General features: G+C 41.6%; 1 protein-coding gene across 8 annotated transcripts in view; it reads left to right on the forward strand.

Annotated features, from left to right (window-relative positions):
- Positions 1-23,671, forward strand: part of TBCE (tubulin folding cofactor E) — a 114,370-nt gene that overhangs the window by 57,469 nt on the left and 33,230 nt on the right. For 6 of the 8 annotated variants that reach the window (XR_003905448.1, XM_029931544.1, XM_029931534.1 and 3 more), the window contains one exon: positions 13,018-13,102. The exons of 1 other annotated variant lie outside the window; for it this stretch is intronic. Coding sequence is in view for 5 of the 7 variants with exons in the window: in XM_029931544.1 (XP_029787404.1) it covers positions 13,018-13,102 (85 nt within the window). In the remaining 2 variants the exon portion in view is untranslated. Of the gene's footprint in view, positions 1-12,639; positions 12,697-13,017; positions 13,103-16,247; positions 16,378-23,671 lie in introns of all 8 variants that reach the window. One more of the 8 variants, XM_029931554.1, reaches the window with a different exon arrangement.

Below are 23,671 nucleotides of genomic sequence, written 5' to 3' on the forward strand. Positions count from 1 at the left end.
TGCTACTTTCATGATTCTTTCCTTGCCTGAGTATTTTGTGAATTTGACTATGATATGCCATGTTGATGGTTGGTTTGTGTTTAATGGGAGTTATCTGTGCTTCCTGGATTTTGATGTCTGTGTCTTTCTCCAGGCTAGGAAAGTTTTCTACTAGGAATTGCTCACAGAAACCTTCTACCCCTTTTTCTCTCTCTCTTCATCTTCTGGGACCCCTATGACTCCTATGATTCTGATGTTCTTCCTTTTTATCCTTTTTAAAAAATTTTTTTTAAATTTATTTTTGAGAGATGGAGAGAGAGACAGTGTGAGCAGGGGAAGGTCCGAGAGAGAGGAAGATACAGAATCTGAAGACAGGCTCCAAGTTCTGAGCTAGCTGTCAGCACAGAGCCCATTGTGGGGCTTGAACCCATGAGCCATGAGATCATGACCTGAGCCAAAGTCAGATGCTTAACCAACTGAGCCACCCAGGCAAACCTTTTTTAAACTTTTTAAACATTTATTTATTATTGAGAAACAGAGCATGAGCAGGGGAGGGGCAGAGAGAAGGGGAGGCACAGAATCCGAAGCAGGGTCCAGACTCTGAGCTGTCAACAGAAAGCCCCACATGAGGCTCAAACCCACAAACTGTGAGATCATGACCTGGCTGAAGTTGGACACTTAACCGACTGAGCCACCCAGGCACCCCTGTTCTTCCTTTTTAATGAGTCACTGAGTTCTCTAACTCATATCATGCTTGTTTGCCTTAGTATCCCTCTTTTTTTCCCTGCTTTGTCACTCTCCATAAGTTTATCCTCTATATCGCTGACTCACTGCTCTGCTTCATCCATCCTTACTGCTTTGGCATCCATTAGAGATTGTAGCTCAGCATTTTAAATTTCATCCTGAGTAGCCTTTATTTCTTTTATCTCGGCAGAAAGGGATTCTGTGCTATTTTCACCCCCAGCTAGTATTCTTATTATCATGATTCTAAATTCTGGTTCAGACATCTTGCTTCTATCTGTGTTAAGTCCTGGCTGTCATTTCTTCCTGTTCTTCTTTTGGAGTGAATTCTTTTGTTTCATCATTTTGAAGGAAAGGAATTAATAAGATGAAAAAATTTAAAAAATTCCAGACAATATAGAAAGAATGCTAGGATGCTAGATCCTAGGTGTGTTTTAGTCGGATTGGTGAAAGGAACTTAATAGTTTATAGAAAAAAGGGAAAGATAAGAAAAGAAAAAAAGGGGAAGGAAAATGTTTGAAAATTTGAAAAAATGAATATAATAAAATAGACTGAAATGAAACAAAATAAAATAGAATTTAAAAACTTACAAATAAATTTGAAAGAAAAAATAAAACTGGAAAATTAAGATAAATGTTTTCTTTCTGTATTCAAGGATAAGAAAAGAAAAAAATTGAATAGATGCTTGAGTGAACAGAATGAAATATGATTGAAATTATATCCAGTTTCCCCTAGAGGTCAAGCTATGGAGCACTTTATGTCTGTAAACTAAGCAGGCAGAGAGACTTGTCTTCCCCTAGAGTGTGATTAGTGCAGTTGGACAGGGCTTGGTGTAACCGTTGTGTTCTCCACTAGACTGGTGCTGCTTAGTTTCTGGAAGGGATTGTTGTGGCGCATGTAGGCATGTATGCACATGTGTGTGAGGGGTGAAAATGGCGTCACTCGGTTACCCAGTCTCTAGTATAAGAACTTTGTGCTCTTCCCTGACCAGCAATCAAGCTCTCCTCCTTTGTCTCCGGTTTCTGTCCACTGCCTGCTTCTACACTGTCCATGACCACGCCATTAGGCTGCCAGGAAGGCACCTCCCTCCTGAGTTTTATCTCAGATGGGGCTGTGTTTCTCAACCTGTCATGTCTGAGGGATTGCAGCCTTGATTCACTCAGACCCTCTGGAGGAGAGTCTTGGTGAACAGGGGTCAGGTGCCAGTCCACTTCCACGAAAATTCGCACAACCGTGCTGCTGCCAATGCCCAGAAACTGTGGCTGGGTGCCAGCCCACCCCAGAAAAAGTTCACATGGTCGTGTAGCCTCTGCATTTCAAGGATTATGTTGAATCATGACACACATCTGGCCCCAGGCTTCACCCCTAATGTCCTTGTTTCAACACCAGTGAATGTGGTTGATCTTCAGGGTCCCCTGGGACCTTTGCCTGTGGGGAGGCCACACAGCCTCTACCAAATGTCCTCCCAGTGGGAGAACCACCTCTCCCCATGTGTCCTGAGAACCCCTCAGACCTTACTTTCTGCTCTCGGGGATTCACCCTTACCACCAGAACACTGCCAGGTATCGAGCTGTGGAGTTTCAGACTCTGTGCTCCCCCTGTTTATAGAGTCTTCACGGATTTTAAACCCTCTCCTTTCTCCCTTTTTTGTTTAGTCCCTTGTGATGGTTTCCACTCTTCTTTCTCTCCTTCTGCTTTTGGGGGGTGGTGCTTTTCCCATACTCTCTGCACGCCCCCACTCCCCCCACCACCCGTCTCTGTCCTGTCTCTGCTAGCAAAAACAACTCCCTGCCCTCCGTGGTTTCTCTCTCTCCCAGTTCACCTCTCTGCACCATGTACCTACCAAATTCCGTGGGTCAAGTTGTGCAGATTGTTGTGTTAATCCTCAAATCAGTTTTCTAGGTGTGCAAGATGGTTTGGTGTTGATCTGGCTGCATTTCAGGGACAAGAGACGCAAAAGAATACTTCTCTGCTGTTCTGCCATCTTGGCACCCCCACCTCCCTTTTTTTCATTTGTAAGTTAACTGCAAATGTAACCTGTATTCTCAGGTTACAGATCGCAAAAGCAAAAGACTACTTCCAAGTGGCATTGGCATATTCCTGGAGCCAGAATGCCTAGGGTAGTGCTAAAGATCACCCACTTCATAATTGCAAAGAACTTGAGGGATTTTAGACTAATCTTGCAGTTGTGTGAGTCCAGCTCCGAAAGTATTGAAACTGACTTTATTTCAGCTATGAGCCAATGTCAGTAGTAGGAAGCTCTAAACACCTGCCTTCTCTGTGAATAATTTTGTAAAGATGGACACTGAATGAATCAGATTAGCAGTATTGCTTAATGGAGATGGAAGGTTCTCTGTATTTCTCATTATCACCCAAAGTCCAGCTCATTCTTGGTGTTGTACATATTATGTGTTTTGACAAATGCCCAGTGGCCTGTATCCACCATTGTAATGTCACATAAAGTAGTTTCACTGGCTAAAAATCCCCTGTGCTCTCCCTGTTCATCTTTTCCTCCTCCTTAGGCACTGGTGATTACTGTTGTCTCCATATGTTTGCCTTTTCTAGAAACTCCTAAAGTTGGAATCATACAGTTTGTAGCCTTTTCAGATTGCCTTTTTTTTTTTTTTTTTACTTAGTAACATGAATTTAAATTTCCTCCATGTCTTTTCATGGCCTGATAGCTCATTTCTTTTTAATGATAAATTATACTCCATTATCTCGGGGTACACAGGTTGTCCATGCTACCAGCTTACGGCGATATGAATAAAGCTGCTGTAAATATCTGCACGCTGACTTTGTGTGGGTAGAATTCATTTGGGCAAATACGAAGGAATAGGATTGCTGGTTCATTGGATTCATTCTTTTCAATTCTTGTGATTTTAGTGAAGGGTCTCATTACAGTTGGTTTTTCATGTGTCTTGATGTCCAGGGAGACATCAAGTAGACATCAAGAACTCATGCTGACTAGGTTTGTGTAACAGTCTTATTTATCATCATAAATTAATAAACCTGTATTGTTGTGTCTGCTTCAATCTTTTTTGCACATTTGAATTTGGTAGACTGAGGCTAATAAGGTTCTCACCCGTGGCATGTAGAAGGCAGAAGCCTGGATCTTACAGTGTTGGGACTGACTGATGTCGTGGTCCTGCCCAGCTTGATGCTTCTGTCCACTCTCCCATCTGTACTGATTTCTGTGCTTGCTATTCTGGCTTTAATAGACTGGGTAGTAGCTTGCCAAACAGTAGGTATGCTTCATCAGACTTGCAGCTGAGCACAGTTGCATGCTGGCCTTGCTCTTTCCACCTGTGTTAGCTTGACAAGTGACTTGTTCCTGGCACTGTGAAAGAATGGCCTTGTGTTGTGCATCCTTCCTAGTAATGTCCATCAATTCCATTCATTTTGACAGCTTTTGTGATGAATAACACTAGTTGCATTTATTTCTTATATAAAGGGCTTTGTTTGACAAAAAGTAGATTAAGACACAAAAGAATTATGTCTGGTCCTTTTTTGCTGTGTTATTTTGGCAAGTGTGACCTAGTAAAAACGTACTTGATCTCTGCCTCTGGTTCCTGAAACAAAACTCCCTCCCAAAACCCATGTAATTTCCTGTATGGTAGGGGATTCTAGGAGCCTCTTTTGTTAAATTTAAAAACTGCCAGGGGCGCCTGGGTGGCTCAGTCGGTTAAGCCTCCGGCTTCGGCTCAGGTCAGATCTCACGTTCGTGGGTTCGAGCCCCGTGTCGGGCTCTGTGCTGACAGCTAGCTCAGAGCCTGGGGCCTGCTTCCGATTCTGTATCTCCCTCTCTCTCTGACCCTCCCCCGTTCATGCTCTGTCTCTCTCTGTATCAAAAATAAGTAAAAAAAAAAAAAAAATTAAAAAAAAAAAACAAAAACTGCCAGTTATTTTACCAGCAAAAGATGGGGTTATTTAGGAATAAAGTAAGCTTCCTGCTTGACTGGCTCAGTTGGTATGGCATACCACGCTTGATCTGAAGGTTGTGAGTTCGAGCCCCATGTTGGCTGTGGCGATCACTTGAAACAAAAGCATGTCTATTTATGAAAGGCAAAAGATGGATTTATTTAGGAATAAAAATGAGAATTGGAGTCCAGGACAAATAAGCTGTGGCAAAATCCATGGGCAAGTCTAAGGGAATAAAGGAGAGGCCTTCTGTTTTAAGGAGAAAGGGAGTACGTGGGGAAAACTGGCCTAAACTAAATGGATTGGAGGAAACTGGGAGATTGAAGCATGGTGGCGTTTCATTGTCTGAGCTGTTGCCAGGGGATAAAGAAAATGTTTTTTCTTCTGGCTGGAATAATAGAGGAGGATCTGGGTGCAAGGTCAAGTTCATGTAAAGTTGGGTTCTGCTCTCCCTCTCTGCAGTTGACTACTAATGGTGGGAGAGCGTGAGTGCTCCCCCTGCAAAACCTCCCGACTACCTTCCAGTGAGATTTCACATGTTGTGGTATTTGGTCTTCCACCCCTCTTCCTGATACCAAGAGTTTCTAAGGAAAGCCCTTGGAATCTCCGTAGTGATGAGTGTCTTTTTGTTTTTTGTTTTTTATTCTTAATGTTTTATTTATTTTTGATACAGAGAGAGACAGAGCATGAGAGGGGAAGGGGCAGAGAGAGAAGGAGACACAGAACTGGAAGCAGCTCCAGGCTCTGAGATAGCTGTCAGCACAGAGCCTGACACGGGGCTTGAACCCACGAACGTGAGATCTGACCTGAGCCGAAGTCAGAGGCTTAACCGACTGAGCAACCCAGGCACCCCGAGTGTCTTTTTGTATCATAATGACTGGTGACTAAGTCAGGGTGGGGACCAGTAGCCAGAAAGACCACACACACCTTAATTAGGAACTTGGAACTTTCAGCCTCACCCCCATCCTCTGGGGGGCTGGCTGGGAGAGGGACTAGAGGTGAATAGTCCATCATGCCCACATGATGAAGTCTCTGTGAACATCCCTGAACTCTGGGGTTTGGAGGGTTTCTGGTTTGGGGAGAGGGCGGTGTGCCTCAAGCTGTAGAGACAGACAACTGCACTCAAGGCCCTTCTGGATCTTGCCCTGCGCACCTGTTCATATAGCTGTTCATCTGTGCTCGGTTTTACCATTTATAATGAACTGGGAAATGTAACGGGTTTCCTGGAATTCTGTGAGCAGTTCTAGCAAATTGTCAGATGCGAGGAACAGATATGGAAACCCCTGATCTTATAGCTGGTTACTGAGAAGTCTGGATGACGGCCTGGGACTTTGGACTGGCATCTGAAGTGGGGTCATTATTAGGGACTGAGCCCCTCATCCGAGGGGTCTGCGCTGGTCCAGGCATTTAGTATCAGCTTTGAGTTAAGATGCAAGATGCCCAGTTTGTCTGCCAAGAATTGGAGAATTGCGTGGGTGTGGAGAGACCTGCACATCTGCCATTAGAAGTGCTGTGAGACTAGAGGAAGAGCATTTCCCCTTTAGCCAGTGATGTGTTTCCCTGCCACTTCAGTTTCTTATCTTTAAAATGGAGATCCTATCTCTCCATGCTGATTAAATAGGGTTCTCCGAGAAGCAGGATAAAGTGGAAGCTCTTTACTGTGTTGCATGAAGTTTTGACCTTAGGGTTCAGCCTCTCTTCACCCCTGCTAGTCTTTTTCCCCTGCCATGACCTCTAGCTCTAGCTTGATTTTTTTTTTTTTTTTTTTTAGGTTCCCTAAACAGGGCCTGAACTCTCTGTCTTGGGCTCACATATTTTCCCTTCAAGATTTGCCTCCTAACACTACTTGTGCAAGTCCTTCCCACTCACTGGCCCCAATTATTAACTGTCTTCTTACCTGTTCTTCCGTATAACCTGTACTTTTATTCCAAGATTTATTTCTTATATAATGGCTTCTGATTTTCACATCTATCCCTGTTAGAAATCTTTGAGATGTTTCATGGTAAGAAACTGTTACCTATTTTGCTATCCTATTTGTTTTTCTTCTTTATTTATTGCCTTCTACTTTTCTGTAGGTTTAATTTGCTCGTTGTTCTCCCCTCAGCATTTGAGATAGATGATTATTTTCCGTCTTCGATCTAAGCTATACATTGAAGTCCCTACGTTTCTCTCACAATGCCACTTGTAGATACATTCCCCAGATTTTGATGTGTGGTATTTTTATCATTCTGTTCGAAATATTTACTAACTTAGAGGCACCTGGGAGCGTCAGTTGGTTAAGCATCTGACTCTTGGTTTTGGCTCAGGTCACAATCTCATGGTTCGTGAGACGGAGCCCCATGTCAGGTTCTGTGCTAAGAGCATGGAGCCTGTTTGGGATTCTCTCTGCTTTTCTCTCCGCCCCTCCCCCACTCTTTTATTGACATCAAGCATATGGTTCAGTGGCACTAGGTGCATTTATATTGTGCAGTAATCATGATCATTCATTTCTAGAATATTCTTTTATCTTCCAAAACTGAAATTTCATACTCATTAAGCAGGAGTGTCTCATTCTCCTCTCTCACCAGTTCCAGGCAATCACCATTCTCCTGTTTCTTAGGAATTTGACTGGTGTGTTCGCCTTTTCTGACTGGTGTATCTCCCTCAGCATAATGTCTGCAAGGTTCATCCGTGTTGTGGCATGTGGCAGAATTTCCTTCCTTTTTAAGGCTGAATAATATTGAACTGTATGCATATACCACATCCAAAAGAATAAGATACTTAGAAATTAGGTGAAAAACTTATGCAATGAAAACTATAAAACATTACTGAAAGAAGTAAATAGACATCACATGTTCGTGGGTTGGAAGAGTTAATATTGTGAAAATTTCAGTACTACCCTAAATCTACAGATTCTGTGTGATCCCTCTAAAAATTCCAGCGATCACTTCTGCTGACTCTTGTAATTGAACATTGAGTTCTTTCCTCTTTCACTTATTTGTTGATAATTTGGCTTATTATTTGCCATCTTATTATTTGCTTTCTATTTGTCTTGCCCATGCTCTGTTCTTCCCCCCCTTCCTTTTCCCCCTTTTACTGGATTATTTTTAAAATTTTATTTTTCCTTTCTATTAATTTGGTATTCATACATTTTTTAGTAAGTATTTAGCATAGAGATAAAAACATGCATCTTTGACTTACAAAAGTCTTAGTAATTTTACTTCTTCCTGGACTCATGGAAAGACCATACACTACTTGAATACTAATTCCATTTCCCCACTTCTAATGCATATTGCTGGATATTTTAATATTTGTACATATTAAACACAAAGAGCTGATATTAGTTTATATTTTTTTAATTGAGAATTATCCCTATATTTGCTCTTTTTGTTTCCCTCTGTATCCTCAGATTTTCATCTAGGATAACTTTCTTTTTTTAAATTTTTTCAGTGTTTATTTTTGAGAGAGAGAGAGAATGAACGAACATGAGTGAGCAGGGGAAAGGCAAGGAGAAAGGGAGACACAGACACAGAATCTGAAGCAGGCTCCAGGCTCTGAGCTGTCGATACAGAGCCTGATGTGGGGCTCGAATTCACAATCTGTGAGATCATGACCTGAGCTGAAGTTAGATGCTTAACTGAACCACCATGGTGCCCCTGGGATAAATTTCTTTACCCTTAAGATTACCCTTATTAATTTTTTTTGTTGAAATTTTCTTTGTTGTTTTTAATTTTTAAATTGTGATTACATGCATGTAAGGTATGAAGTGATATCTCATTGTGGTTTTGATTTATATTTCCTTAATGATTAATGACATTGAGCATCTTTTGTGTTTATTGGCCATTTGTATATCTTCTTTGAAGAAATGTCTAAGTCTTTTGCCCATTTTCAGTTGTCTTTTTTTTAAGTTTTAATTCCTGTGAACGTATAGTGTTGTATTACTCGCACATGTACAATAGTGATTCAGCAGTTTCATACATCACCCAGTGCTCCTCGCCTATTTCACCCATTCCCCATCCCACTTTCCCTCTGGTAACTGTCGGTTTGTTCTCTATAGTTAAGAGTATATTTCTTGATCTCTCTTTTTCTCCTTTGTTTATTTGTTTTGTTTCTTAAATTATAAGTGAAATATAAATGAAATCATATGGTACTTGTCTTTTTCTGACTTATTTTGCTCAGCACTATACTCTGTAGCTCCATCCATGTTATTGCAAATGGCAAGAATTCATTCTTTTTGATGGCTGAGTAATACTCCGTTGCATGTGTATACCACATATTCTTTATCCATTCATCAGTCAATGGTCATTTGGTCTGCTTCTGTATCTTGACTACTGTAAAGAATGTTGGCATAAACACAGGGGTGCACGTATCCCTTTGAATTAGCGTTTTCATATTCTTTGGGTAAAGAATATGAATTACTGTGATTGCTAGATCATAGGGTAGTTCTGTTTTGAACTTTTGTGGAACCTCCATACTTTGTTCCATGTAGTTGTACCAATTTGCATTCCCACCAGCAGTGCAAGAGGCATATCCTCACCAACACCTGTTTTTTTTTTTTTTAATTTTTATTTTTGACAGAGCATGAGCGAGCATGCACAAGCAGGGAAAGGACAGAGAGAGACAGAATCCAAAGTAGCCTCTAGGCTCTGAGCTGTCAGCACAGAGCAGGACATGGGGCCTCACACTTACAAACCTAGAGATCATGACCTGAGCTGAAGTCAGCTGCTTTACCTACTGAGCCACCCAGGCATCCCGTTTGTGTTTTTGATTTTAGCCATTCTGACAGGTGTGAGCCAGGCAGGTGGCCAGCAGACACGTGAGAAGATGTTCTTCTTCACTTACCACCAGGGAAATACAAATCAAGACTACAGTCAGTTGGCTTGTCTTTTTGTTGTCAAATTTTAGTTGCTGTTTTTTGTCCTGGATATGAAGCCCATATCAGATTAGTGATTTGTAAACATTTTCTCCCATTCTATAGCTTGTCTTTTCACATTCTTGATACTGTCCTTTGCACATAAGTGTTTAATTTTTGTAAGGTCCAGTTTATAGTTTCGTTGCTTGTGATTTGGTATTCTAAGAATCCATTGACAAATCCGTGGCCCTGAAGATTTATCTCTAAGTTTTTCTCTAAATGTTATATGGGTTTAGCCCTTACATTTAGGTTAGCGATCTATGTGGGTCCTATGATGTGAGGTAGGGATCTACATTTTTTCTGTTTCATGAGGATCTCTACCTGTCTCAGCATGATTTGTTTTAGAGATTAATTCTTTCCCCATTGACTAGGCATTTTTTGTAAAAAATCAATTGACCATTTATGGGTTTACTTTTGGTCTCGATTCTATTTCATTGGTCTGTATGCCAGTACTACATCATTTTGATTACCATAGCTTTGTAGTAAGTTTGAAACTGGAAAATTTGTCATTTTGGCTAGTCAGGGCTGCCTGCACACTTTCACTTTTTGGGGTATTTTCATCAGTTACAGTGTTCGAGATCACCACTTTCTTTCAGTTTGAAAGTATCATTCATTCGTCTTCTGGCTGTTTTAATGGAGAAGTCAGCTCTTGATCTGGTTGTTTTCCTTTGATGGTAATCTGTTTCCTCTCCCAGACCCCAATTGTTTGAGGATTTTTCTTTTGTCTTTGGTATATGGTAATTTTGGTTTTCTTTGCATTTGTAGTTTGGTGTTTTTTGAGCTAATGTGGCTTGATGGCTTTCTTTAGTTTTATAATATTATTAGTTATTATTTCTTTGAAGATTGCTTCTTCCACAATCTCTCTTCTCTTTTTGAGTCTCCAGTTATATATATAGTAGATCTTTTCATTGTACCCTTTAGGTCTATAAAAACTCTAGCCCATGTTCTTCATCCCTCATCACTAGGTTTCATTCTCTATATTTTTTCTGACATATTTCTAAATAGTGTATGATATAATCTATTTTATTTTTTATTTTTAATTTTTTGAGTTAATTTTGAGAGAGACCGAGACAGCACAAATGAGGGAGGGGTAGAGGGAGAGAGAGAACCCCAAGCAGGCTCTGTGCCACCAGTGCAGAGCCTGATGTGGGGCTCAAACCCACGAAACTGTGAGATTGTGACCTGAGCGGAAACGCAGAATTGGCACTCAACCCTCTGAGCCACCCAGGAACCCCTAGTATAATCCAATTTAAAACTCCATCCATTGGATTATAATTTGAATTGTATTTTTCAGTTCTGGAGTTTTACTTAGGATTCTAAAAAACAGTTTTAATATTTTCTGCAAAATTCTCAAGCTTTTCTTGCAAATATTAAACATAGTTAAAACTCCATCATGCAGATGCCTGACTAATGTGTTTATTGTTGGCTTTTGTTTTCCTTGGTTCTCAGTCACATAGTCTCTGTCTTTTTCTATGCTTGGATATTTTCGAGTGCCAGAAATGATTATGAAAACTTAAAAATTCGAGCTTTGCGATAGTGTTACCTTCCTCCAGAGAGGGCAGACATTTACACTGCCGGATAGCTAGGGTCGGTAGCAACCCCAGATCACTTTAAACGTATCTGAGAACGAGATTATTTGAAGCTGGCCTTTAATCCCTACACAGGCTAGTTTACTTAGAGTTGATTCCACCTTACTCTTAGAATGCAGACCTTTTGAGCCTAGTACAAATCCTAGAGTTTCTCAGCAACTTTCATCTTCCCTGGGAGGCTGTGATTTTCAATATTGATTTCTTAGCCCCTGAAACCTGTCCATAAGTTTGTTCAGCTTTTTAACTTCTTCTGTCAGAATTATCAGATGCCTCAAGGGGAAAAGATTGCTCTACATGATCATTAGTTCAACTCTTTGTGTTTCCCTCCTCCCCCGTCTGCCTTCACTGCCCTAGTAGCTCTCTGGTGCTTTCAAAGAAGTATTTTATATGTACACAGATTTTTAAAATTGTAGTAAGTGTACATGACAAAATTGACCATTTTAATCTGTTATTATTTATTTATTTATTTTTGAGAAAGGGTGTGATCGGGAGAGAGGGACAGAAGCGGGGACAGAGAATTCCAAGCAGACTCTACATTCATTGCACAGCCTGATGTGGGGCTCTAATCCTTGACCCTGGGATCATGACCTGAGCCATAACTGAGAGTCAGATGCTCAACTAACTTAGCCACCCAGGCACCCCCACTTTTAACCATTTTTAAGCACAGTTCAGTGGTATTGAGGACATATCATTGTGCATCCATCATTGCCATTTATGTGGAGCTCTTCATTTTTTTAATACTTTTTTTTTTTTTTTTACTTAAGGGAATGGGGAGAGCAAGCAAGCATGAATGGGGGAGTAGGACGGGGGGGGGGGGGGCAGAAGATCTAAAGTGGGCTCTGCACTGATAGCAGAGAGCCCTAATGTGGGGCTCGAACTCGTGAACCATGAGATCATGACCTGAGCTGAAGTCCGACACTTAACCGACTGAGCCAGCCAGGTGCCCCAAGATGTAAAATGATTTTTAAAAATAGTTTATCTAGGGGCCCTTGAGTGGTTCATTTGATGAAGTGTCCAACTTCAGCTCAGGTCATGATCTTGCGCTTTGTGGGTTCAAACCCTGCATTGGGCTCTGTGCTGACAGCTCAGAGCCTGGACCCTGCTTTGGATTCTCCCTCTTTCTTTCCTCAACTTGACTCTGTCTGTCTCTTTCTCTCTCTGTGTCTCTCTCTCAAAAACTGAATAAACATTAAAAAAATTAAAAGTGTGCTTAAAAAAAGAGTTCATCTAGCTTTTCTGTTTTTCGCCAGGAGGGCTGATCCAGAAGGGACACTCTCTGTCTTTTGCACCTAGCGTGGTGCTGTATCTGTTGTGGAAGGGAGGAGGGAAAGTAAAGGAAATGCACTGGAAACTGCAAGGTGGTACACGCTAGAAGGCATGAGTCCTAGGTAGCACAGTGTGGCCTGGCTTCTGGAGTTAGAATGACCTGGTTTTGAAGACGTCCGTCTTTGGGCAAGTTATTTTACCTATGTTGAATAAGAATCCTACTTATATATTGATTTTTCATTTTATGAAAAGCAGATTATTAGACCAGGACGAAAGAAAAACTGTATTTGCTCAGGAACTGGTAAAAAGAAGGTAAGAAGAATGTGCTTTACAGAGCCGAAATGTCGGTTGTGAGGAGACCCCTGAGAGAATGCACAGAGTGCACGGCATTCAGTAAGGGCTTCGTGGAGTTTAGCTATCGTTGTTCCTCACGGTTGTCGTTTTTGATGGCTTTTGAACCAAACATGCTGTTGTATTTGCTGATTGCAGTCCTGTCTCTGAGGTTAGCTTGTCCTCTTCCGAAGATCCTTTTTCTCCCCCAGTGGTGTCTGTGTGCTATGGTTTCTGTCGCAAACTGTATTTGCTTGCAGAAAAAAGCAAATATAGCTCACTCAGTTTTTCTTACTCTGCCAGGACTCTGGCTGGGAGTGGAATGGGACAATCCTGCGCGAGGAAAGCACGATGGAAGCCACGAAGGGACTGTGTATTTTAAATGCAGGTAATCTTTCATGATGAATTTGCCTGGTTATTTGGGATAATATTTAAGAGTTGAATAAAGGGAGGTGGAGAAGAAGAAATGTATATATTCTAAAAAGAAAATTCTATTTGTAGAGATTTTATTTCCTTAGTGTTTTTTAATATTTTGAGAGAGAGAGAGAGAGAGAGAGAGAGAGGGAGAGATGGAGAGAGCAGGGGAGAGGAGCAGAGAGAGGGAGAGAGGGACGGAGAGAGAGAATGAATCCCGAGAATCTGCACTGTCTATGCAGAGCTTGATGCGGGGCTCCATCCCATGACTGTGAGATGATCTGAGCCAAACTCAGAGTCGACACTTAACTGACTGAGCCACCCAGGCGCCCCATCAGATCTTTTAACGTTAAGCTTATTTTTCCTTAACTGTGGTACAATGAACACAGTCCTGGCCTGGAAATCAAGAGGCCTCTAGCTCTGCTCTTATCGATCTTTATGACCCCAAACAGGACTAAAGCTACTGACCTCTAAAATGGGGATCAAAACTAGCAAAATACATTTCCCCAGCCTACCAGTGTGTAATTTTAGAAAATCAGGATAGAAAAACCAGTGTGTTCCTGGAGGCCAGTTGTGATTGCTGACATGGAATGAAGCCAGCTCAGAATCTGTCAAGAGTTCATGGGAGTGGGGGCAGGGCGAGGTGCCTGGGTGGCTCTGTTGGTTAAGTGTCCTGCTCTGGGTTTTGGCTCAGACCCAGGATCTCATGGTTTGTGAGATCAAGCCTTGTGTCAGGCTCTGTGCTGATGGTGCAGAGCCTGCTTGGGATACTTTCTCTTCCTCTCTCCCTCTCTTTCTCTGCCCCTGCCCTGCTTGAGTTCTCTTTCTCAAAGTAAATAAACAGACTTAAAAAAAAAAAAAATAAAAGTTCATGGACGATATGCCTAGGGAGGTACGGAAATAGAAACTTCTTATCCTGGCCTGTTGATCCCTCACCCACCTGAGCCAGGACCTTGTAAACTTTCCAGTGAAGGAACTTTTCCCGAAGAGCCTGCCCAGCACACTGCTTGTTCTGAAAGTGTGCCTGCATCGTCTGTGACTGCATGGTTCTTCATGGACTTTAGATAGAGTGATATTTGCGGTCTTGTTTATACTGAGTATAAAAATCAAGGGTTCTCTTGGTCCTTGCAGATCTAGGATTTGCCCTGAAGTGCTGATAGGAGGCCTCAGTTCAGGGACATGGACTCAGTGTGTGGATTCTTGCCCTTGGAACGGCATTTCCGTCTTTCATTATGTCCTCTAGTATAGTCATGCCTGAGCATTTACAGACATTTCTCTTACTATAAACTACTTTTCTTTCATGTTACTGAAATGAGCCTTTTGTTGACTTCCTATGTGGGTAGGTAGTGTTAATTATGAATTCTGTTTCGGCGTGTTTATTGGGCAGTACAGAGAGGAGCGCTCGGTCTGATGTGGCGGAGACCCACTTCCCTAGAGTAAAGAAATGACCTTTGTAGTTGTTAATGCTCGTATTGGTTTACTTAAAACATGACTAATAACACTGATACCAATATCTTAGAATCTCTGCAACAGACAAAACAGATTACGTTACATGTATTTGTTATTAAGCAATTTCAGAGCTCGTTCTAATATGTCATATATAGTACTTCCCTGTCAAGAAATTCATTGCGGTCTTTTTTTATATTTTATATCCTACTTGGAAAGTCATAATACAAGATAGGTATTTTACCACAGTAAACGTTTTTATGTTGAGATGTTATTTTCACGAAGCTGAAGCAATTTTAAGTTATCAGATCACAAATTTTCTCATGATACGCTTGTGAAATAGGTGAATGGCAAAATGGTAGTGTACCTGTTTTAGATAAGAAAAATGGGTTAAAAGTCATCCTATTCTAGCAGAGCTAGGATCTTCCTCTCTTCAGAAGCCTGTGTTACTATCAGGTGACTGCTCGTGTTGCATATCTAACAATGGCGCGAGATGCTTTGGCACATAAATCTTACAAAAGTTAGCTTGCTGCCCTTTGCATTTTAAGCAAGATGTCAGGATGTAGGACGTGGATTCTGGTGAGCTCTGATGAGTCTCCCCAGCGTCAGGTCGGTAGGATGACTGATGGTCTGCTGTTTAGAGTTAGGTCCTGCCTCTCAACAACAAATTTTTAGAAGAGACTGTGTCATTCTCAAGGCCTGACTCATGGCACACATTGTTCTCAGTGTATTTTCCCATGACCAGCTCGGCTCACCTTAATCTCCTGAGACTCCAGTGTAAAGTAGAATAACATTTACCAGAGTCTAACCTGTTTTGATAATCATCTGATGGAAAAATATGCGATGTTCTTTAACCCAGGGAATAAACATTTGTACAGTTAGTTTACAGTGTCACCATATTTTATCACCTTTGATCCTTATTCTTACTCTTTGAGATGGTTTCGACAGGTGTCCTGAATATTTACTGATGACCAAATATGGCAGTGTATTATGAATATAGCATTTTAGTTGAGTTTAAATGCTGGCTCTGCATTTCTCTTCGTTGTAGGCCTCTAAAAAATAAGGTAGCCTGGGTGGCTCAGTCGGTTAAGCCTCTGACTTCGGCTCAGGTCAGATCTCACGTTCGTGGGTTCGAGCCCTGCATCAGGCTCTGTGCTGACAGCTAGCTCAGAGCCTGGAGCCTGCTTCTAGTTCTGTGTCTCTTTCTCTCTCTGCTCCTCCCCTCTCATGCTCTCTCTCTCTGTATCAAAAATAAATTTAAAAAAAATTTTTTAAAATAAAAAAATAAAAATAAAAATAAGGTAGTTTTGTGAGTTTTCTTCCACCCCCAGTAGTTGGTGTGACAGTGTCAGAAGAGGATGACGGGGCGGACCAGATCATCTCCTAAGGCCCCCTCTACACATGGGTTTTGAACATTCCATGTCCCTCTGTGGTTGCAGTATGATATCTGGTAGAAGCCGAGGTAAATATGGTGATCTCCTGAGCTATTACCGATAATAAATATTTGCAGCACTACCAGTTAATATTAGTTTACAGGTTTCTTCTAGAATTTGTGCTGCAAACCGGCCGTCAGCGCTTTCCCAGGTGCTCTTGCCCATCTCTTGTTTGTTAGGGAGTACAGACGATCAGTTAAGGTGAATAACCTTGACGTTCTCTCCAACTTTGTCCCTTAGGTCGCAGAGTGATTTCCGGTTTTTTCTTTCAACCTGGAGTATACTGTCCGCAGAACTGTGTGGGGCCGTATTCCACTGCTCCGGGTTTATTTCAGATGCCCTCTTTGCAGGCAGCTACCTAATTTTTCTGGTGAGCAAGAAATCTTGAAGTGTGACTTTTCATGGCACCCGGCTGGTTCAGTTGGTGGAGTGTGTGACTCTTGATCTCAGGTTGTAAGTTCGAGCCCCACTTTGGGTGTAGAGATAACTTAAAAATAAAATCTTAAAAAAAATGTGACTTTTTTCTGGCACCAGTGAATGGAATTTAATACTTGACATCAGAGGAAACACACTGTTTAGACTTTGTGCACAATCCTGTATAACTTACAAAATAGAATTTTGCTTAGCTCATCCTGTGTATCATAAAGATTGTCATAAAGCATTTTGAGGTTCTTGCAATGGCATTAATGAATCAGTATAAACAACTTCCCTGATGTGGTATAAAGTGTTGCAAGAATTTTTTTTTTAATGTCACTAAATGTACTGAGGGTTTGCAAAAAATGAAGAGAGGCATTTCATACTTGAAAGACTCCCACAAATCAGGGCAAAATAAAAATTGCCTCACTCAAGAGCAGTCTACAAAAAGATGCTTAGCTAACTGAGTGGGATTTTTAAAAAATTTTTTAATGTTTATTTTTGAGACAGAGAGCATGAGTGAGGAAGGGGCAAAGAGTGGGAGGCACAGAATCCGAAGAAGGCTCCAGCCTCCGAGCTGTCAGCAGAGAGCTTGATATGGGACTTGAACTCACGCACTGTTGAGATCATGACCTGAGCCAAAGTCCTATGCTAAACCGAGCTGAGCCACCCATAACCGAGTGTTTTTCCATTGGGAACATGAGTTCCCAGGTCACTTGTCATACATAGTAGTATACATCATTGACTGAAACTGAACAGTTAGTTCTGTGGGCTTGCCTAAAAGGCTCTTAAGATGCCTGCAACAAATAGGTTATGAAGATCAACATACTTTGGAGTCTCCCCAGGGACCCAGCCTTTCCCAGGATGCAGCGTCTAAATCCCCAGTGAGAAAAATGCTTACTATGGAGAGTTTTGTAATCTGTTGAGAACACTCTGCCTTTGAATAAGATTGCCAGATTCAGGTAATAAATACACAAAATCCGTGGTGAAATTCAAATTTAACTTGGCATCCTGAATTTACCTGTTGGGAACATAGTACAGGTTGAACCTCGTTTACAGGGGTTTGTGACAGTCTCCATTTCTACAAGGGCCGGGTCAGGATGTCGATTTTGTTAGCATCGTCTGTACTTGGTGGGCGGGAGGAGAGGAAGGAACTGGAGCGCAGTGAATGCAAACAGGAGTAAAATGTTTGGACTCTCCTTCTTCTGCTCCGCGGCCCCCCCCCCCCGTTTTCTCTTTGGACAGGGTTCAGGACTTCCATGCTGGGGTGCAATATCTCCATATTAATCTAGATTCTCTGTGGAGTCTATGTAAATTATTAGTTTATGTTTGGAGATTTATTGTTACTAATGGGCACTCATTCAACTGGCATTTTTCATTATTTGCAGAGCTGTTTTGTTTTCTGAGAAACCCTCTAGGAATGTTCCAGGGGAGACTGATCTTTGATGTTATCCTTTGATCTGTAAAGGGCATAGCATCTACTTTGCAACTACCTAATACATACCATTCCAGCTCCTTTCATCTGGCTGCAGCCAAACTAAAGAGTAATAAAGATTTCTTCTTGAATGATTCATTACCACTGTTTAAAAAGTATAGATTTTTAAAGACAAAAAGGAAAACCATGGTGTTTGTTTCGCATTGTTGTTTTCTTATTTATTACAACTGTGCTAGTTTTTAACCCTCTGTGCTCATGCTTTCTCATTTTTTTGTTGTTGTTAATGTGTAGTTGACATGTGATGTTATGTTTGGGGTGTACAACATTGTGTTTGACAATTCTGTACATTGTACAGTGTCACAATAAGGGCAGTCACCATCTGGCACCACACACGTATGTAGCATGTGTTGTCGCTACAATAGTATTGACTGTATTCCCTAGACCGTACTTTTCACCCCCCACGACCTGTTTTTAACTGGAAGTTTGTACCTCTTCCCCCCTTTCACCTGTTACACTTACCCCAACTTCCTCCCCACCCTGGTAACCACCAGTTCCCAGTGTTTAGGAGTCTCTTCCTGTTTCTGTTTATTCATTTGTTTTGTTTTTTCAGATTCCACATATAAATGAAGTCATATGGTATTTGTCTTTCTCTGTCTGATGTATTTCACTTAGCATAGTACCCTCTAGGGTGTTGTTGTTGTGAACATATAGTGTATTTGTGTTGTCGTGAACGGCAAGATTGCCGTCTTTTTTATGATCCAGTAAATATTCCATTGTGTATTTGTATGTCTGTCTACCCTACATCTTTCTTTATGCATTCACCTATGGATGGACACTTAGGTTGCATCTCTGTCTTCGCTATTTTCAATAATGCTGTAATAAACATAGGGATGCATATGTGTTTGTATGTGTTTGAACTAGTGTTTCTGTTGTCTTTGAGTAAATACTCAGCAGTGGAATTGCTGGATTATATGGTATTTCTTTTTCCTTTCTTTAGTAGGCTTTCATGCCAACTTAAAAGCCCAATTCAGGGCTTGAACTCACAACCTTGAAGTTAAGACCTGAGCTGAGATCAAGAGTGTGATGCTTAACTGGGCCACCCAGCAGCCCCTGGTATTTCAATCTTTAGTTTTTTGAGGAACCTCCATCCTGTTTTCCATAGTGGCTGCACCAGTTTACATTCCCACCAGCAGTGCACGGGGGTCCCCTTTTCCCCACATCCTTGTCAACACTTACCGTCTTCTGTGGTAGTTGTTCTGACTGGTATCTCATTGTGGTTTGGGTTTGCATTCCCCTGAGGATTAGTGATGCTGAGTATCTTCCTATGTGTTGGCCTTTGTATGTCTTCTTTGGAAAAATGTCTATTAAAGTCCTCTACCCATCTTTTAGTTGGATTATTTATTTATATTTTTAGTGTTGAGTTGTATGTTTTTTATGTATTTTGGATATTAACTCCTCATTGGATATGTCATTTGCGAATATGTTCTCCCATTCAGTGGTTGCCTTTTCCTTTTTCTTTTTAAGACTTTATTTTTAAGTAATCTCTGCACCCAATGTGGGGCTTGAACTCACAACCGTGAGATCGAGTTGCATGCTTCACCAGATGGGCCATCCAGGCATCCCCGCCTTTTGGTTTTGTTGATCGGTTCCTTCCCGAGGAAATGCTTCTGAGTTTGATGTTGTCCCAATAGTTTTATTTTTGCTTTTGTTTCCCTTGTTTGAGGGGACATATCCAGAAAAATGCTGTTAAAGAGGTTACTGCCCATGTTCCTTTTAGGAGTTTAATGGTTTCAGGACTTCCATTTAGGTCTTTAATCCATTTTGAATTTATTTTTGCACGTGGTGTAAGAAAGTGATCCAGTTTCACTCTTGGATGTAGCTGTCCAGTTTCGTTTTTTGAAAGGCTGCTCTTTCCCCATTGTATTCTTGCCTCCTATATCATAGATGGGTCATTGAGATTTCTCCTCCCCCGGGCTCTCTGTTCTCATCCACTGATTTGTATGTTCCGTGTCAATACCTTATTGTTGTGGTTACTTTGGCTTAATAGTGTAGCTTGAAATTTGGGATTGCAACACCTCCAGCTGCGTTCTTCTCTCTCAGAATTGCTTTGGTTATTCTGGGTCTTCTGTGGTTCCATGCAAATCTTAGGATTACTTCTCTAGTTCTGTGTACAGTGCTGCTGGCCCTTTGATAGGGATTGCATTGAATCTGTCCGTTGTTTTGGGTGGTATGGAGATTTTAACATTATTCTTCCAAGTCATGAGCGTGGGATATCTTGCCATTTATTTGTGTTCTCTTCAGCTTCTTTCATCAGTATCTTAACAGTTTTCAGAGTAAAGGTCTCTCACACCTTGGTTACATTTGTTCCTAGCTATTTGTGTCTTTTTGATGCAATTGTAAATGGGATCATTTTCTTCATTTCTCTTTCTGATACTTCATTATTAGTATATAGAAACATAATAGGTTTCTGTGTATTAATTTTGTGTCCTGCAGCTTTACTGAATTGATTTATTCTAATAGTTTTTTTAGTGGAGTCTTTAGAGTTTTCTATATATAGTATCATGTCATCTGCAAGTAGTGATAGTTTTATTCCTCTCTTGCCAATTTGGATGCCTTTTATTTTTTTCTCCTTTGATTACTGCCGCTAGAATAATTTTTTCATTTAAATCACATAATGTTTGAAAATTAGATCTTCCAAAAAAGAAAAAAAAATCGTCCTCTATTTCCACCCCTCTATGTTACTCCTTTAAGGCAAACCAATAGTATTTCATAAATTTCATACTTTGATTTCACTAGAATGTCAGATTTCACTAGTTCATAAATAAACCATTTTTATAAATGTGTGATTCTCGGAACAGTCGCTTAGATTAAAAAAAACTACTTGTTTGTACACATTGAGATAGATTGAGCTATATACACTATTATTCTAAGCTGTCTGGAATTAATTCAGCACCTGACAACATCTTGGGGCTTAGTTCAGCCTTGTGCACGTGACATGTTTACCACTGATAGCATTATTAGGCAGTAAACACAAGATCTCTGTGTGCCACCCTGACAGAAAACACAAGGAGATCATCCAAAAGTGATCTCTGCAATTTAGTTCAGAAAACACCACAATATTTTACTGAAGCGTTTATTTTAACCATAATTTTTTTATTTAAAATGTTATATAGTTCCATACATGTTTTATTTTTGTAATACCGCTTCTATGCTACTTTATTTTCATAAGCGTTTACACATAGGATGCTGTTTGATGCCTGAGGTGGGACAATGGACCACACTTTTTACCACTCTGCTGCTCATCCCAAAGATTCTCCTCCTTTGTTGAACACACACTAGACCCAGGGTTCTTTTTGTGCTGCACATCCTTTCAGGAGGCATAAGAATAAATCTTTTTACAGTTTATTTAAGTAATCTCCACAACCAGCGTGGGACTTGAACTCCTCTAGATGGCTCGGTCTTTCTCTCTTCCCTTCCCGTAGTCTAGCATGAGGTTCTTCACGGTGTCTGTTTTCCAAGAGGGTGGAAATGGAGGCTGCGAGGCCTCTTAAGGCCCAGGCTTCACTCCTTTGGTAAAAGCAAGTCACTGGGGAAGTCCGTATTCAAGTGGAGGGGGAATAGGTTTTTGCTGACGTGACAAGTGGCAAAATCCCATTGCCAAAGGGCATGTGGGCTGGGAGTCATCTGTGGAAGTAATTTACCACAGTTCATCAGCGGTCACCATTTCTCCCCTCTCTTCCCCATGTCACATTCATCCTCTCACCCCCAAGAGTCTTATCCCTTTTGGCCCTGGCGCGAAGTCCAAGGTGTTGCCAAACTAGTTCCAGGTGCCAGTGAGGCCCCTTGAATGCATTTTCTGGTGTAGGTGCCCAGCAGGAGCTCCGGGATCCGGAGGTCTGTGAAGTCAAAAGTTATGGGCCCTCCTCGCACCCAGCATTCAGTGAGGAGAGGGACAGAGTAGCTGCAGTAGACAGGCTGGTTCGGAAGGGAGAAGGGGAAGCACATAGCAGACACTAATCTGCATGGTTTTGAAATCCAGCCTGGTGCATGTCGCCATTTCTTCTTATTCTGAGGCATGGAGTTATTCCTTGTTAAGGGCCCATTTCTGTCTGTTCTTGGAAGCACATCTTGCCAGTAAACCTAAAAGTTCTAGATGATCCTGTTCAAACGAAGATACCTGTGCTATGAAAGCACCTTGCATCATTCTTGACACCTACTGGCTCTCAAAATACTGAGTCCTGTAATACTACTTTCCCAACACACCCTGCTCTTTTGGAATGTTCAAAGCATTGGTGTCTAACCTTTTATGCACAAGTAAAATGTATTCATGAAAAATTCACAAAAAATGATATCTTTCTGAAGGGGTTTGCTTATTTTTTATAATAATCTTTAATCTTCCTTTATAATCAGTTTCTTAATTTGTGTGTGTGTGTATGTTTTTAAACAACACATACAAAGCACTTGACGGAGCCTCAAATGAAGAGTTCCATTCCTCCACAGGCTGTGATAATGGCTATTGCTTTTATTTATTTTTAATGTTATTCTGAGAGAGAGCCCGATTGGGGGAGGAGCAGAAAGAGAGGGAGACAGGATTCCAAGCAGGCTCTGCACTGAGAGCAAAGAGCCCCCTGTGGGGCTTGAACTCACAAATTGTGAGGTTATGACCTGAGCCAAAGAGTTGCACACTTAAAGGACTGAACCACCCAGGGACCCTGTAAATCATTGTTTTAAGCCACTATGCTTTGGGGGCAGTTTTTATGTAGCAAATAGCAACTTGGTGCCCGATGTCATGGGTGACCTTTATCTTGCATGTATTAATAACTGCATTTTTTTTCTTAGCAAAACTACATAGTTTGTGTGACAAAATTATGTCCTCATCGGTGCTCTACACCTCGGGAGCCCATCTGAAGAAGCTTGGCAGCCGCTGCCTGAGTTGAGAAAGTATGACTTCTGGGCTGCCCCCATGTCGGAGAACATGCGGGCTCATGTCTAACCGTGCATGAGATGCAGCACCGGATGGAAAGGACAGAGGGCTCACGCCAGGCCATCTAGTGAGGGTTTATCTGATCCTTATAAATAACCTCATTTGGTGAGAGGGGGTTATAGCTGAGGCAGCCAGCTGAGAATGAAAGTTCAGTTGTCTGAGGTCATAGAGCCAGTGAGTAACGGAGCCTGGGGGTCCCAGCTGTGCCTGAATCCAGAGCTACCCCCAGCCCATCCTGCTCCTGCCTCCCATCTCAGGAATGTATAGGTTAACTAGGAATTTAAGGAATGTATTCAATTTACCAAAAGAAACCGTTAATTTGTATCTATAAGCCCAGACAGACACATGGGAAAGGATAGTTGACTAGTAGTCAGAAATCCAAGATTTTTGGTCGTAGCCATGATCTAACAATAGACCGCAGCAACCCCAACTGAAGTGGGATTGGATTAGAGGAGAGTTTAAGGTGGGACTTGGGGCACCCTACATTCCAATGCCCTGGAGACTTGTTTTTTTAAATAAGTTTATTTTGAGAGCGAGAACCAGCAGGGGAGGGGCGGGGAGTGGCAGAGAGGGGCAGGGGGACACAGGATCTGAAGCAGGCTCCATGCTGTCAGCAGAGAGCCCAGTGTGGGGCTCAAACCCACAAACTGTGACATCATGACCTGAGCCAAAGTCAGACATTTAACCCGCTGAGCCACCCAGGAGCCCCGAGTATTGTTTTAAATAGCAAATTCCTGGGCTCCAGCCCAGCCCCACTGAATGAGTACCTCCAGGGTGGGATCCAGTAACACTTTTCAGGAGGGGGGGGGAGGGAGAGAGAGAGAGAGAGGA

The sequence above is a fragment of the Suricata suricatta genome, chromosome 2, assembly GCF_006229205.1.
Source record: "Suricata suricatta isolate VVHF042 chromosome 2, meerkat_22Aug2017_6uvM2_HiC, whole genome shotgun sequence".
Taxonomy (NCBI): Eukaryota; Metazoa; Chordata; class Mammalia; order Carnivora; family Herpestidae; genus Suricata; species Suricata suricatta.